General features: G+C 57.5%; 1 protein-coding gene across 6 annotated transcripts; it reads left to right on the forward strand.

Annotated features, from left to right (window-relative positions):
* Nucleotides 1-1158: 1158 nt before the first annotated feature.
* On the forward strand, nucleotides 1159-13057 carry FDXR (ferredoxin reductase). Of its 6 annotated transcripts, XM_019466306.2 has the most exons (14): nucleotides 1160-1353; nucleotides 1874-1881; nucleotides 1959-2069; nucleotides 2161-2232; nucleotides 8470-8565; nucleotides 8775-8897; nucleotides 9077-9190; nucleotides 9545-9646; nucleotides 10448-10555; nucleotides 10805-10889; nucleotides 11022-11221; nucleotides 11304-11475; nucleotides 12330-12500; nucleotides 12626-12865. In XM_019466306.2, exons 1-14 carry the CDS (start codon nucleotides 1275-1277, stop codon nucleotides 12754-12756), a joined length of 1572 nt encoding a protein of 523 aa, XP_019321851.1. In that variant the 5' UTR covers nucleotides 1160-1274; the 3' UTR covers nucleotides 12757-12865. The 6 variants fall into 6 exon arrangements, with proteins under 6 accessions (XP_019321848.1, XP_019321851.1, XP_019321846.1 ...); XM_019466301.2 differs by lacking the exons at nucleotides 1874-1881; nucleotides 1959-2069 and having other exon boundaries at nucleotides 1160-1419; nucleotides 2135-2232; nucleotides 12330-12513; nucleotides 12626-13057; XM_019466304.2 differs by lacking the exons at nucleotides 1874-1881; nucleotides 1959-2069 and having other exon boundaries at nucleotides 1161-1419; nucleotides 2135-2232.
* Nucleotides 13058-13381: the final 324 nt, after the last annotated feature.

Raw genomic sequence — 13381 nt, forward strand, 5'->3', positions numbered from 1 at the left:
TTATATGGTTACATCTCGTGGTTTCATCAAACAGTACACTTATGATTTATGCACTTTTCTGTTTGTTATACTTCAATAAAAAAGACAATTTAAAAAACAGTAAGGCAGTGTAATAAGTAACGATGAGCTAAACTAGAGTCTTGGGCGGGGTGGGGGTGGGGTGGGGCGGGGGGGGGGGGGTGGGCAAGAAGGGACCTTAACCCAGCTTGGGAGAAGATGCATCAGGGAAGGCTTCTCCAACGAAGTGTCTGACAAAGAGGGACCTTGGGGAAAAAGGAAGCTGAAGCTGGCATTAGGTTTATTGGGTCAGATTTGACCAGGGATCCTGTCTTTTATATACATATTTTGGTCACCGTGGATTTTTGGCATTAATTTTGATCTTTCAAAACGTTGCATGAAAATACTACTTATCTTGATTACTGGGCTTTTGGCACTCCCTTCAATTCTGCACCCAAGGCCAGTGCCTTAGCAGCCTCACCCTTACTTCCAGTGTTGTTGGGCAAGGGTGGGAGATCTGCCCTGTCCTTAGTACCAGGGGCAAGCCGCTTCTCCCGTTTCTTTACTTACGTAAAGGGGGGGGGGGGTGAAACGGGATTGGATCTCCAAAGTTTAAAATGCTCCCTAGCCCGACCTGGACAGCATCTGGCCAGGGTCACGCCTGTAGAACGCCCAGAAAGCCCCGAAGGCTCCGGCAGAAGCCCTTTTTTTCCAGACTTCCGGACTCCGTGGTTATTACGCAATGGACAGGGAGGCGCCCTTGGAACTCGACTCGTGATTGGTTAGGAAGAAACCAGACGTAGGGAGGGAGGGTTCGCTTTGAAAAGGGAAGGGCCCGTGCGTCATCAGAGAGCGACGAGAGTTTCTGAGTGGGAGGGTCTAAGTAAAGTAAGCCCCTTCCTAATTGGCTCTCTCCTTCAGGCGGGATTGGAACAGCGATGAAGATTCGCTCTCCTCCAACCCTAGCCTCTAGACGATTGGAGGGAGGGTGAAGGTTGGGGAGAAATTTATTAAGTCACGACAGTTCGGACGTCCTGGGGGCGGGCCCTCAGCGATAGAGGGTGGATCCGAGGGCGGACTTCTCCTTTGGGGCGGGATTCTTTCGGGCGGGGGGAGTGTGGCCTCCACGCTGCGCTCTCCCAAAGGGTGGGAGGCGGGACTTGGGGGCGGGGCTAGGGAGGGGCGGGGCCGAAGCCCGCGAGCAGCGAGGATCCCCCATCGCGGAGCGCGGGGCCATCTCCGGGGTCGGGTCCGCTGGCTGGTTGGTCTTTCCAGCCATGGCTCCGCGTTGCTGGCGCTGGTGGCACTGGTCGACGTGGCGTCGGACACGGCCGCCTCTCCCCGGGAGCACCCCGAGTAGGAGCAGGGCACCTGTAGGGCCGGATGGCTGTGCGGGGAGGCCTGCGAGCGCCAAGTGTGGGGGTCGGCGGAGCTGGGGCAGGGCTGGAGAGGGGTGAGAGGGGACCAGGGGCGAGACCGGAGAGGTCATCTCATGCGGATGAGATTGGCGTGGTGTACGGGAGCAGGCGGGGGCCTGTGCGGTGAGATGTTAGTCCACAGAAGTGAGAAGGGGAGACTATGAGGTGCACAGGTGTGAGAAGAGGTGAATGAGGGTTATATGAAGGTCTGTGGGCCGAGAGGGAAGTCCGAAGTAAAACAGGGGTCTATAGGAATGACAGGATCTATATGGACAATATAGTATTCTGTGGAGAGAGAGTGGGTAGAAGAGGCACAGTTGGGCATGGCGCGGGGCGGGGGGGGGGGGGGGGGGGGTCCACGCCAGCAAGACTGGGATATGGAGCCGGTTGGAAGGATGTGGTATTCTAGATGGCTGGGTGGGGAACCTTGCAAGAAAAATGAAGTGCTGTGCAGGCAGCTTCAGGGGTGATGGGGGGTGTTGAGTAGGCATAATACATTCATGGGTGAAACGTAGGGCTCTGGATGAAGACACGGACTTTGAGGGTTCAGATGAAGTAAGAGATCCTGCAAACGCCAAGGTTTTGAGGAAAAAGAGGAGGAGAGGGCAATTGGGGGTGAAGCTTGGGAAGCTGCATCTTCTGACACTGTTGTTGGTTTGGGAAGTGGGGAGGGGGTGTTGATCTGACATCCCACCCATTTCCCATTCCCTCCCACAAAGGCTTCCGGCAGCGGTTCTCCACCCAGGAGCAGCCCCCCCAGATCTGTGTGGTGGGCAGTGGCCCAGCTGGTTTCTATACCGCCCAACACCTGCTAAAGGTAAGCCATGTCTTCCTGGTTCCCTCTCCCATGATTCACCTGCTGCTCCAATCCTGAGGGCAAGTACCACCCCTGTGGGTTTTAAAAGCACTCCTGGATCCCTGATGGGAAAGGGTCTCCCAGTCCATCTAGACTGGACACTTCCTATATGCTTTGTCACCTCCATCTGGGGCTCCCCAGTCTAGGTCCTCAACTATGGGAGAAGTGTGTTTGCCTCATAGGCAGCGGTCAGTGGCAGATGGTCTGAGATGCCTCTTTGGCCAAACCCGTCAGGAAGATTGTGTAGACCTACAGGATAACTGTATCCTGCCCCTCATCTTCCCTTCTTTCTTTCTCTCCTCTGTCCTCAACATCCTATGTCTTGAGGCTACCCCCTCTTCTCAGAGTTTTCTGGCCTTATAGGTGCTTCGTCATGCTCCAGCGCTATGTTGTTCTTTCAGGCTGCCCTCCACCACCCCCCCCATTCCACCCACCCCAAGGCCAGAGTCTCAAGGCTTACAGTGTTGGCCTTGGTGGGCAGGGCCCCAAGGCTGCTGGTTACCCTTGAGGCTTGGGCAGATATTAGTGGGAGGGGGGAGGGATGGAGACCTAGGCTAAGACATGAGACAGTGGCCTCACTTTGGAGGGACTTGGGGTGTCTATGGAGAGACAGGAGGAAGCATGAATATATTAATTATACACACATACATGCAGAAACTTAAAAAGTAGGGTAACCAATCTTCCTAGTTTGCCTAGGACATGGAGTTTTCAATATTAAAACCTGGGGGATTGGGGCACCTGAGCAGCTCAGTTGGTTAAGCGTCCAACTTCGGCTCAGGTCATGATCTCATGGTTTGTGGGTTCGAGCCCCGCATCGGGCTCTGTGCTGACAGCTCAGAGCCTGGAGCCTGCTTCGGATTCTGTGTCTCCCTCTCTCTTTCTGCCCCTCCCCCACTCACACGCTATCTCTCTCTCAAAAATAAACATTAAAAAATTTTTTAAATGGGGGGCAGTCTTGGGGGGGACTGGCGTGAGTTGGACACCCTGCTGAAAAGTGACCAAGCAACACAGGGGAAAGAACTAGTTACTGTGATGTGAACAGCATGAGCTAAGTGAGGTGCAGTCAGTCAGAAAGTGTTTCCTGGAGAAGGTGCATTTCAGCTTCACTGAAGGAGGCCACGGGCTTTGGGGAGGACCTGCTGCGTGCGGAGGGGTCATGCATGGGCAAACTGCCATGTGGTAGAACAGCGCTCAACCCTGGGATGGAGACTGGGGATCCCACAGGGTCAGGGGAGATCCGGGAGGGTTTTGCGTAAGGGGCACTTGCTAGCTGAGCCTGAAATCTGGGGAGCAAAATTGGGCCTTCCAGGCGGGCTTCTCAGTGCCCCCAGTGTGAGCAGGGGCTCTGACCTGCACACTTGCACACGCTTTCCTTGTAAGAGGTGCCGGGGGATGGACACAGAGCCAGTTACAAGCCAGTCCTTGCCCACTGGGTGTTCCAAGCTACTGGGTGTGCTCCCCAGACAGGAACACAGTGCAACATGTCAGGGGCAGTGGCACTTAGCCAAGCCAGGTACCGTACAGCATCTCATCTCCCCATGACAACCTCTGAAGCAGGTGTCCTGACTCTCACTTCACAGGTCAGGACACTGAGGCTGAGTGACACTGCCCAGAGTCCCCCCGGACGGGGAAGGTGCTAGGCTCTCAATGCAGGCAGGCAGATGGCAGGGCTGCTCTTTTCTTTTTTTTTTTTAATTAAAAACATGTATTTATTTTTATTTTTTATTTAAAAAAATTTTTTTTAACATCTATTTATTATTGAGAGACAGAGAGACACAGAGCATGAGCATGGGAGGGGCCGAGAGATGGAGAGGCACAGAATCTGAAGCAGGCTCCAGGCTCTGAGCCATCAGCACAGAGCCCGACGCGGGGCTTGAACTCACAAACCGCAAGATCATGACCTGAGCCAAAGTCTGACGCTTAACCGACTGAGCCACCCAGGTGCCCCAATTTTTTATTTTTTTTAAGTTCATTTTTATTTATTTTTGAGAGAGAGACAGAGAACAAGCGAGGGAGGGGCAGAGAGAGAGGGAGACAGAATCCCAAGCAGGCTCTGCACTGTCAGCATGGAGCCCGATGCGGGGCTTGAACTGACAAACTGTGAGATCATGACCTGAGTGGAATTCAAGAGTCAGATTTCCTGACTGGTAGGTGAACCACCTGCGCCCCCCACCCCCCACCCCCCAAATGTATTTTAATCGAAGTATAGTTGATACACAATGTTGCATTAGTTTCAGGCGTTCAACATAGTGATTCTCCCCCAGTGTGTATGTTACACTGTTATGTTTCCCCCTAGGGTAGCTACCATCTGTCACCGGGCGGGCTTTCACAGCACCGTTGCCTGTGTTGCCCATGCTGTACGTTTCATCCCTGTGACTTATTCATTAGATAACTGGAAACCTATGCCTCCCACTCCCCTTCACCCATTTTACCCATCCCTCCACCCTCTCCTCTCTGGCAACCATGAGCTTATTCTGCGTATTTATGGGTCAGAGCTGCCCTTAGGTACCACGCTAGGCTGTTCACTCAATAGTCCTTTATTGGACACTGACACGTTCCAGGCACAGACTCAACGGTAGGAACATAGGTGTGAGCAGGACAGACATGAGCCCTACGCTCAAGGACATACCAGTCTAATGTAGGGGGGTTGTGGAGTGGAGAGGAAGAGAGTTTACAGTTTCTAAGCCTCTGATAGTGTAAGAAACTGGGGGTGGAGGGCGTGGTGTACAGAGAGCTGCACCCAACTCAGCCTGGAGGAGGAGGTGTCCAAAGTGCTGTCTGAAGGACAGAAGGAGCTGCCGGGTGGGCGAGGGGTAGGTGGCAGGCAAGAGAGGCCCAGGCACTGAGAGCCCCATGGGCAAGGCCCGGAGGGAGGAGAGAGTGTCCCTTTGGGGACAGGTGAGTTTGGGAAGACAGGCTTGTGTGTTAAGCGTGGAGAGCTGATGAGCCCAGAGCCAGGGCGCCTCGGAAGGCTCCGGCCGGGCCTGCAGGCAGGCAGTTTTTCAGTCCACTCACCTCCCCCTCCTTCCATCAGTCCCACGGGATAGGTATTTCCATGCACGTTTCTGGGCCTACCTCACACCTGATCAAACTGGGGCTGGGGCCTAGGAATCAACAATGTAATTAAAAAAAACTTTTTTACGTTTATCTATTTTTGAGAGAGAGAGAGAGAGAGAGAGAGACAGCAAAAGTGGGGGAAGTTGCAGAGAAAGAGAGGGAGACACAGAATTCGAAGCAGGCTCCAGGCTCTGAGCTGTCAGCACAGAGCCTGACGTGGGGCTTGAACCCATGAGCTGTGAGACCACATCCTGAGCAGAAGTCAGTTGCTTAACCAACTGAGCCACCCAGGCGCCCCAGGAATCAACAATTTTAAACAGAACCCCCCCCCCCTGCCCCGACCAGGGGATTCAGAAGCCCACTGCTCTAAGTAGGTTGACTTCACTGAAAAGTTTTAGGCAAGCAGCCCATTTTGGACAGGAAAGTCTCTCTGCCTGTAGGGTAGACAGCGGAGCGGGGAGGCAGGACTAGGTGGCCAGGAGAGCAATGGAGAGCTGCGGACGTGGCAGCGGGGCACAGGAGGGGAGGATGACTGACCGACTGGGCAGGGTTGAGGGGAGCCGGGGAGGAGCCCCAGGTTCTAGCTTGGGCTCTGGGTGGATGGGATGGGGGGGAACAGAGGAGCAGAAGGGGAGAGTTTGGGCGGAATGGGGAGTTGACTTCCATCTGGATGGGTTTGAGGGGTCTGTAGTGTCATCCAGGGGTTCAGGTTTGGAGGGGACAGTCCGGGCAGGGGAGAGAGTGGAACAGCAGCAGGTCCATGGGAATCTGAGGTCACAGGAGGGAGTGGCTGCAGCTTCCCCAGGGAATGTGTGTCTGGGAGAGGGGAGGGGTCCCACATTGGAAGAACCTCAGAGAATGTTTTCATTGGGAGTTGGGTGGGGGCAGGGGCAGAAGAGAAGAAGCCTGAGAAAGAACAGCCAGAGGGGGAGGGGGGAGCTGAGTCAGAGAAGAGAGAGTTCTCTGAAGACAAGGTCGGCCATGAGAGATCTCAGTAAACACACCAGCAGGTCTAGCACTGGGGAGCTGGCCTTGGACTTGCAGGGGGTGGTGTGACCAGGAGGGAAGGCTCCATAGCAGGAAAGAAGGATGAAAGATGAAAAGCCAGGTTGTGTATGATACGGACTGCCAGGCTGAGCAGTTTGCACTCTGTCCCTTGGCGGTGGGCAGGCAGGGCAGGTTTGTGGGCAAGGTGATTGCGTGCAGCAGTAATGGTAAAAGGCAGCTTTTTTTTCTTAATGTTTATTCATTTATTTTTGAGAGAGAGAGGGAGAGCACAAGTGGAGGAGGGGCAGAGAGAGAGAAGGAGACACAGAATCAAAGCAGCCTCCAGGCTCTTGAACTGTCAGCACAGAGCCCGACGCGGGGCTTGAACCCACAGAACTGTGAGATCCTGACCTGAGCCGAAGTCGGACATTTAACCGGCTGAGCCACCCAGGTGCTCCTCAAAGGGTGCCTTTTTGATTGAACGCTCACAGTGGGTCAACTGCGGGGCTAAGGGCTTCAGGCCTCGCTCATTTGATCACAGGCATCACCCAGAAGAGCTGTTCCGTTGTAGGAGAAGTTAAGAAACTTCGCTGTGGGACAGAGCCGGACAGCGGAGGGGCTGGGGTTGGTCCCTGCGGAGTGGAGACGGCATCAGTGGGGCGTGAGGGAGGTGGTTCGGGCACAGCCGGTGGCTGGCCTGGATGGGGACAGTAGGAGGCACGTGTAGCCACGCACTGAAGACAAAGTCCTCAGACACTTAGACCGAGCGGACGTGCAGGGCTGACCTCTGCCAGCGAAACAGCAGCAGCAAACGGCACGTGGTCTCTATGTCATGTTCGCCGGGTAGAAACACGCAAGAATGTTAAAGCGTGGGAGGAAGACACGAGGAGCCTCCAGACATCGACCAAACACACATCTGGTGTTTACGTGAAAGCATGCAGGGAAGCCGTGCGGTTTCAAGGACTGTTAAGCAATTACAGTGGGTCTGTTCCCTAACTGGCTCCTGGGCGATCACGGGGCTGTGTTCTCATAGTGCTATCGCACTCGACAGCCTCGAGACCCGAACATCGCTGACGTTTCAGCAGTTACACCATTCACTTTCCCGGGGCCTTACAGTTCTCCAGAAATAACTCCCCAGGCACGTTCGGACAGGTGGGTGGTGGGGAGCCTGGACTTGGGCGCAGGCAGCGGAGTGGAGGGCAAGAGGGGATTTGGACAAAGGTGAGGAGGTGAGTGTGAGCCTTTGTAGGGGTGAGGGCGACTGGTGGGCAGGAGCTTATTTGGCTTGAGTCCCATTGAATCGGGAGCATCACAGCAAGAGCCTCCGATAGGGGTGCCCCAAGGCAGGGCAGTGTCATCCATGGGAGCCCCAACCTCTTGACTCCAAACCCGCTGTGGCCCAGCATCTCTCACGGTCCTGACCTTCTGGATGCTTCCCAACACCCCCGAGAGGGGGCTGTTATCTGTCCCGGTTTGCAGAGGAAGAATCTGACACCCAGGCAGATCTCGGGACTGGCCAGGGCCGTGTGACTGGTCGGTGGCAGAGCCAGACCCAACTTGTCTGCCCAACCGCAACCCTTTGCTTTCCCCGTGGCCCCTGTAGGTGCTCCAGAGGGCAGGCCACGTGGGACCACTGTATAAGTGAGCTCGTTTTTTCTAAGACCGAGAGTGAGCCGCTTCGATCTCCTTCTCCCTTCCACGTCCCTCCCTCCCATGTCTCGTGGACCCCTTTTCCAACAGGATGATTGTGGAGGCTGGAGCTAAGGCGGCTCTCAAGTTCAAAGCGTAGTTCTCAGCTCATCAGACTGGCTGAGCATTTTTAGAAGTATGGGAGGGTTCAAAGGCAGGGCTGCGTGTCATGCCTGAGCCAAGTGGGTGAAAAAGCTCCCCGGCCGCAACTCCAGTGGCGGGAGAGCTGCCTCCTTCCTCCCCTCGCGATGGGCTGGCAGTCCCGAGGGCTGACCTCGGCTGCCCATGCCACCATGCTGCCCCAGTCCTCTTGTCTGGGTCTCCAGGCTGCTGGGGAGTTGGGGGCCCCTCTTCCTCCTTGTGTCCGCCCCCCGCTGAGCTGGGCTCTCCTGCCCCAACGGGGATGGGAGGAGCCCTAGGGCCCAGCCTCTCCCTCAGCCCCACCGACTGTCGCCCTCTCCCCAGCACCACCCCCAGGCCCACGTGGACATCTACGAGAAGCAGCTTGTGCCCTTCGGCCTGGTGCGCTTTGGCGTGGCGCCCGACCACCCCGAGGTGAAGGTGGGTCTCTCTGGGCCCGAGGAGGGAGTTTGGAGACGGGTTACGCTGAGGAGGGAAAGGGGGCTCCCTGGCTGCATGGAATGACCCCGGGCGCTCTGTCTGGATGTCACCCGGGTTCCCGCCTGGGGACATTGTGAGGCGAGGGTGGCTCAGGCATGGTTCCTGAAGTGCCCGGCCCCTAACCCGTTCCCCTCTGGGGCCTGTTGCAGAATGTCATCAACACCTTTACCCAGACGGCTCGCTCGGCCCGATGTGCCTTCCGTGGCAATGTGGTGGTGGGCAGGGACGTGGCTGTGCCGGAGCTCCGGGCAGCCTACCACGCTGTGGTGCTGGTGAGTGCCCACGGGTGGGGGGCAGGGTGGGCAGGGGATTGGGGCAGGGCGGCCACTGGCCGAGGGATGGAAGGTGGTAGGGGTGAGGCCCAAGCCACTGGGCAGGGGAGCTGGAAGGAGGCCTACCAGGGTCTGCCTGGCCCCTTAGCTGGTGCCAAGCACTCTGGGTCTTTCCTCAGAGCTATGGGGCAGAGGACCATCGGGCCCTGGAAATTCCTGGTGAGGAGCTGCCTGGGGTCTTCTCGGCCCGGGCCTTTGTGGGCTGGTACAATGGGCTTCCTGAGAACCGGGAGGTGAGTTTGGGGAGCACTCCTGCTACTTCTTCCTCCCCACCCCTCAGCCAGGGCCAGGGGCGGCTCTTGGATGCCGTAGCTGGGGGGCGAGGGAGCCGCTGTCCAAAACTGGGAGGTCCCCAGTGAGATGAGATGTGAAGCATCAGGCTGCCTGAGGGGGGAGGTCAGCCAGGGAAGGCCTCTGGGAGAAGGCGGGGCTGGGTAGGAGAGGAGGGGCTTCCGCTGAGGCTCAGGTGGGGTGGGCTTTCTGAGTGTGGGGAAGCCTGGGGGCTCAACTGGGGATTGGGCATGAGCTGAGATGAGACTGACTGGGGCCAAGGCTAGGGGAGCCCTACCTGGACCTCTCCCTACTAGCTGGCACCAGACCTGAGCTGTGACACAGCCGTGATTCTGGGGCAAGGGAATGTGGCTCTGGATGTGGCCCGGATCCTGCTGACCCCACCTGAGCACCTGGAGGTGAGTGGGTAGGTCAGGGCTGGAGGCGGGGTGGGGGGGGGGGGAGGCTGGGGGCACACTGAGGAGAGGGTGCCACTGCCTGCAGGGTTCAGGCCTCATCCTCCAAACTGAGCTCAGTGCCTCTGTTTCCCTATGGTGCCAGGCAGAAGCCTTCCGAAAGGCAGCCCGTGAGCTTTGCCTCATACCGTTTCCACTTCGCTTTCTGCACTCTAGCTACGTGGGCCTTAAACAAACAAACAAACAAACAAACACCTATTCAGTGTGTACATCACTCCCCCTGCCAGTTAACCTGTGTTCATCTTTTAGTTCTTGGCTCAGCTGTCCCTTCCTCCAGGAAGCCCTCCAGTACTGCCTTAATAGGTCTATTTCCCTATAATACCCTCTCATAGACTTGTCTACTTCTGTTTCAAGGCACATTGTCACCATGACAATTTTATACTTATTAATGAATATTTGATAAGTGTCACTCTCTCTTACCAGATCAGAAGCTCTGTGAGGGCCAGCACCGTGTCTCTTTTGCTTACCACTGACACCCCACCCCCATGCCCCTTGCCTAGTGCCTGGCCCAAGCAAAACACTGAGTGGACACTTGTTGAAGGAAAGAGCAGGAAGGAGCCTGGCTGGCTACTAGTTGGAGCCGTTTGCAGAATTGGAGGCAGTGCTCCATCTGGCCACCAGGTGGGGCAGTGGTGCCGTTTCAGGCTGCAGAGCTTCTCCCCACGGAGGGTAGGGAAACAGCCAAATGAAAAGGCCCCTTGCCTGGTCAGTGCCCGATGACTTTAAGCCCTCCTTTTGTGCCAGAAAACGGACATCACAGAGGCTGCCCTGGGGGTACTGAGGCAGAGTCGGGTGAAGACGGTGTGGATAGTGGGCCGACGCGGACCCCTGCAAGTGGCCTTCACCATTAAGGTGCCGGGGCCAGAGGGAGAGGGGTCAGGGTCCCAAATAGATGGTCTGCCCTTGGGAGGTGTGGCAGGACTGAGCCCCCGAGAATGGCTCCTGCCTACGGTGGAAGAGGGGGAGCCCGGCAGGGCCCTGGGGCCTAGTGCCTTCTGTGGTGGCGGGTGGGGTGTCTCCCCTGTGGTCTGGTCTGTGGGGTGGGCTCCAGAGTGGACAGTGCTCTGGGCCTGAACTCCTCCCCTACCTCCCATCCCCAAGGAGCTTCGGGAGATGATTCAGTTACCAGGAACCCGGCCCATTTTGGATCCTGCGGATTTCTTGGGCCTTCAGGACAGAATCAAGGGTGAGGGGCCCTGACCTGGCCCCCCAGCTCTCTAGGAAGGGGATGGTCTAGGTCAGACAGGGCTCGGGGGAGAGCACTGGGGGCGAGGGCTGTAACCCAGGGCCAGGCCTGAGATGTTCTCATTGCTGACAGACGTCCCCCGCCCGAGGAAGAGGCTCACAGAACTGCTGCTTCGAACAGCCACGGAGAAGCCAGGGACAGAGGACGCTGCCCGCCAGGCACCGGCCTCCCGCGCCTGGGGCCTCCGCTTTTTCCGAAGCCCCCAGCAGGTGCTGCCATCACCAGACGGGCGACGGGCAGCAGGCATTCGCCTGGCAGTCACCAGACTGGAGGCAAGTCTCATGTTACTCAAAGATACCCGCCTTCTCAAGTCTCCCCACCCCAGCCCGGTGTTGCCCACATTCTCCTCAACAGGGTGTCGGTGAGGCTGCCCGGGCAGTGCCCACTGGAGACACGGAAGACCTCCCTTGTGGGCTGGTACTGAGCAGCGTTGGGTATAAGAGCCGTCCCATCGATCCCAGTGTGCCCTTTGACCCCAAGCTTGGGGTCATCCCCAATATGGAAGGCCGGGTTGTAGATGTGCCAGGTGAGAGGATGCTGAAATCTGGGCACGAAACCATGGTGGGGGATGGAGAGGCTGGCATCACCTGGGGCCGTTCATTCATTCATTCGGCCAGTGACATGCACTAAGAAACCGCTCTGAGCCAGGATGCTGTTCCGGGACGCTGTCCTGGGACCCAGCCACCCTCCTCCTGGCTCTAGCTAGGAGGGAGGTTCTCAGTCTAGCCGACATGCCCACATATGCCTGGTGATCTAGTCGGTCACTTGACTGAGGCGTGCTTTGGGCTAGGCCCCTGTGCTCGGTGCTGGGACTAGAGAGGAAACCACAGCCCCTGTCCTAAAGGAGCCTCCAGTCTGATTAAATACCCATTCATTCATTCTGCTAGTATTTTTTTTAAATTTTTTTTACATTTATTTATTTTTGATGGAGAGAGAGCATAAGCGGGGGAGGGGCAGAGAGAGAGGGAGACACAGAATCTGAAGCAGGGTCCAGGCTCCGAGCTGTCAGCACAGAGACCAACGTGGGGCTTGAACCCACGAACTGCGAGATGATGACCTGAGCTGAAGTCAGACGCTCAACCGACTGAGCCACCCAGGCGCCCATTCTGTTAGTATTTAGAAGGGCCTGCTAAGACTGGAGGCGGGCCAAGACCCATCTCCTACCCTCAGGGAGCTCCTGGTCGACAGGGAGACTGAGATGGAAACTGAGATGGAGACTGTGATAGGAACAGGTTGAGAAGAGTCCAGGACCGCGGGCCAGCGTGGGTGTGCTTGGGGTGTGCACGCGTGTGCATGCATAGGTGTGTGCCCTGGGGGCTTAGACTTGCCAGAAGTATCCAGCTACCTGTCCTTTCCTGACCCTTTGTTATCCCCTGCCAGGCCTCTACTGCAGCGGCTGGGTGAAGCGCGGGCCCACAGGCGTCATCGCCACCACCATGACTGACAGCTTCCTCACCGGCCAGATGCTGTTGCAGGACCTGAAGGCTGGGCTGCTGCCACCGGGTCCCAGGCCTGGCTATGCAGCCATCGAGGCCCTGCTCAGCAGCCGAGGTCTGGGCCCCATGTGAGCTCTTGGGAGGTGTGGTGGGCAGCCCTGGGCCTTTCCGCTGCTTGGGAAGGGTGCTCGGGGCTGGAGGAGGAGGTGGAGGCAGTGACTTCTCTTCCCTGTGCCTCAGGGGTCCAGCCTGTCTCTTTCTCGGACTGGGAGAAGCTGGATGCCGAGGAAGTGTCCCGGGGCAAGGGTGCTGGGAAGCCCCGGGAGAAGCTGCTGGATCCTCAGGAGATGCTGGGACTGCTGGGGCGCTGAGCCTAGATCCCAGCCTGGCAGGGACGGAAGGCATGCTGTGCAGGGGAGAGGGGCCTGGGTCAGCCAGCAGGACTCTGAGCCACAGCTGTGTCGCCTGCCCGCCCTGGCACGGGGCCTTGGCCGCCTCTTTTCCAGGGCCCTCTGCGTGCTTTCCCCTGGCGAAAGGTCACCCTCGCCAGAGATAACTTTAGGGGTGGGTGGAAGTGCAGGCTGACTTTCCTCCCTCCCACCTCTTTTCCGCCGGACTGTGGAGGGTCACCAGGTCAGGAATATACTGGAAATAAAACAGCTGTGGCGGAGGGCCGGTGGTTGGTGTGCAACTTCTTTTGGGGCCGGGGGTCACCTTCCAGCCACGGCTCCCCGCCTGTCACCAGGTGGCGCTGCAGAGCCAGCTCCCTGCTCTGGGGACTCTTGGGGGCCGGAGGGTGTTTGGCAGTCAGGCCTGGAACCCACTGTCCCTCTGGCGGCTTGGCTCCGCTGCTGCGGCCTGCCTGCCTTCTGCTCACACCTCAGGCACCCTGGGACCCCATCGTGCCTGCTCCGCGGGTCCCTCGGGCCAGTTCCCTTTCTGGTTAGCCCCCTGTAGAACCAAAACAAGAAGAGAAAAAGTGGGAGCGAGGAGTCA

The sequence above is a fragment of the Panthera pardus genome, unplaced genomic scaffold (genome assembly GCF_024362965.1).
Source record: "Panthera pardus isolate Hobbes unplaced genomic scaffold, ASM2436296v1 HiC_scaffold_3, whole genome shotgun sequence".
NCBI lineage: Eukaryota > Metazoa > Chordata > Mammalia > Carnivora > Felidae > Panthera > Panthera pardus.